This window comes from Eimeria mitis, genomic scaffold (genome assembly GCF_000499745.2).
Source record: "Eimeria mitis Houghton genomic scaffold, Emh_scaff1304, whole genome shotgun sequence".
Lineage (NCBI taxonomy): Eukaryota > Apicomplexa > Conoidasida > Eucoccidiorida > Eimeriidae > Eimeria > Eimeria mitis.
In genome coordinates, this window is record NW_013568679.1 from 1397 (window position 1) to 2682 (window position 1286).

The following is a 1286-nucleotide window of genomic DNA, read 5'->3' on the forward strand; positions in this document are numbered from 1 at the left end:
CTACGTATGAAAATATAAATCAACGAAGCGGTGCCGCTCTTAGGCTTTACCACTGCAGCCGCATCATTGAAATGTATTACACTCTGCCTATCTCCGATTTATTTATTTATTTATTTATTTTATTTATTTATTTATTTATTTATTTATTTTTTATTTGTTTGTTTATTTGTTTCATTCGTTGCGCCGCTCTTTAGATAATAGAACTACACGCACATCATCGATATGCACTACATTCTTCCCACCTCTGAATATTTTATTTGTTTATCTGTTTCTTTTTCTGTTTGTTTATATATTTGTTTATTTTTTTTTGTTTGTTTGTGTTGTTTATTTGTGTTGTTTTGTTTTTTTTTTTGTGTTATTAGTTCTTTCGTCGTCAGCTGTGTAGATCCTTCATAGAGCTGCATTACAGCCTATCCATTTCAGTTTTTTTGTTTGTTTATTTATTTTATAATTTTATTAGTTTTTTATTTATTTTTATTATATATATTCTTTATTTACTTTAGAAAGCCCACAAACCAACAACAACGGCAAACACTGCAGCAGCGAATCCTAATACAGGAGAAGAAGCAGAAGAAGAACCCCAGGCCGCTTGGGTAGTTGTTTCAGCTTCTGTTGTGCCTCCTTCTGCTGTTGGTGTTGCTCCTTCTGATCCGTCTTTTGTTGCTGTTGTTGTTGTTGTTGTTGATGATGTTTCCCCATTGCCGCCACTGCTGCCACCGCCGCCACCGGTGCGATCAGCGTCTCCTTCTTTGGCTTTTTCTGTGGACTTTTCTTTGTCTTCTGCAGTTTTGGCTTTTTCTTCTTCAGAAGCAGTGCTGGCTGACGCTGTGCGGAGGTTTCTCTCCTTAGGAGTTTCTTTTTCTTTCTTGGCGACGGTTTCAGTCTTCTCGCTTCTCTCTTCTTCTTCATCCTCATCCTCCTCCTCATCATCAACTTCTTTTGCCGGTGCTGGTTCTGCTGCTTTACGACCAGCAGCAGTAGCAGCAGCAGGTTTTGCTGCTGCTGCTGTTGTTGCTGCTGTTGCTGTTGCTGCTTTAGGTGCTGCTGATGAGGTGGCTTTCGGTGCGGTCGCCGCTGCGGGAGCGCTGCGGCTAGCAGCAGAACTCAAGCCTTGTTTCTCTGCTGCTGGTTTTGGGGTTTTTGGTGCAGCAGCAGCAGGAGAAGGAGCAGCAGCATTAGGATAAGCTACAGGAGGACGAGGAGCAGGAGCTGCAGGAGCTGCACGAGGAGCAGCAGCTTGTCGTGTTGCATCGGTAGAAGAAGAAGTTGAAATCTCTTCTTCTGAG

The 1286-nt window shown here is 42.0% G+C and overlaps 1 protein-coding gene across 1 annotated transcript in view; it reads right to left on the reverse strand.

Annotated features, from left to right (window-relative positions):
* EMH_0034200 (uncharacterized protein) overlaps nt 1-1286 on the reverse strand; it is a gene marked incomplete at both ends in the record, with an annotated part of 3481 nt that overhangs the window by 547 nt on the left and 1648 nt on the right. Inside the window, 2 exons of the mRNA XM_013494846.1 lie at nt 1-52; nt 517-1284. Coding sequence (XP_013350300.1) covers nt 1-52; nt 517-1284 — 820 coding nt within the window. The remainder of the gene's footprint in view (nt 53-516; nt 1285-1286) is intronic.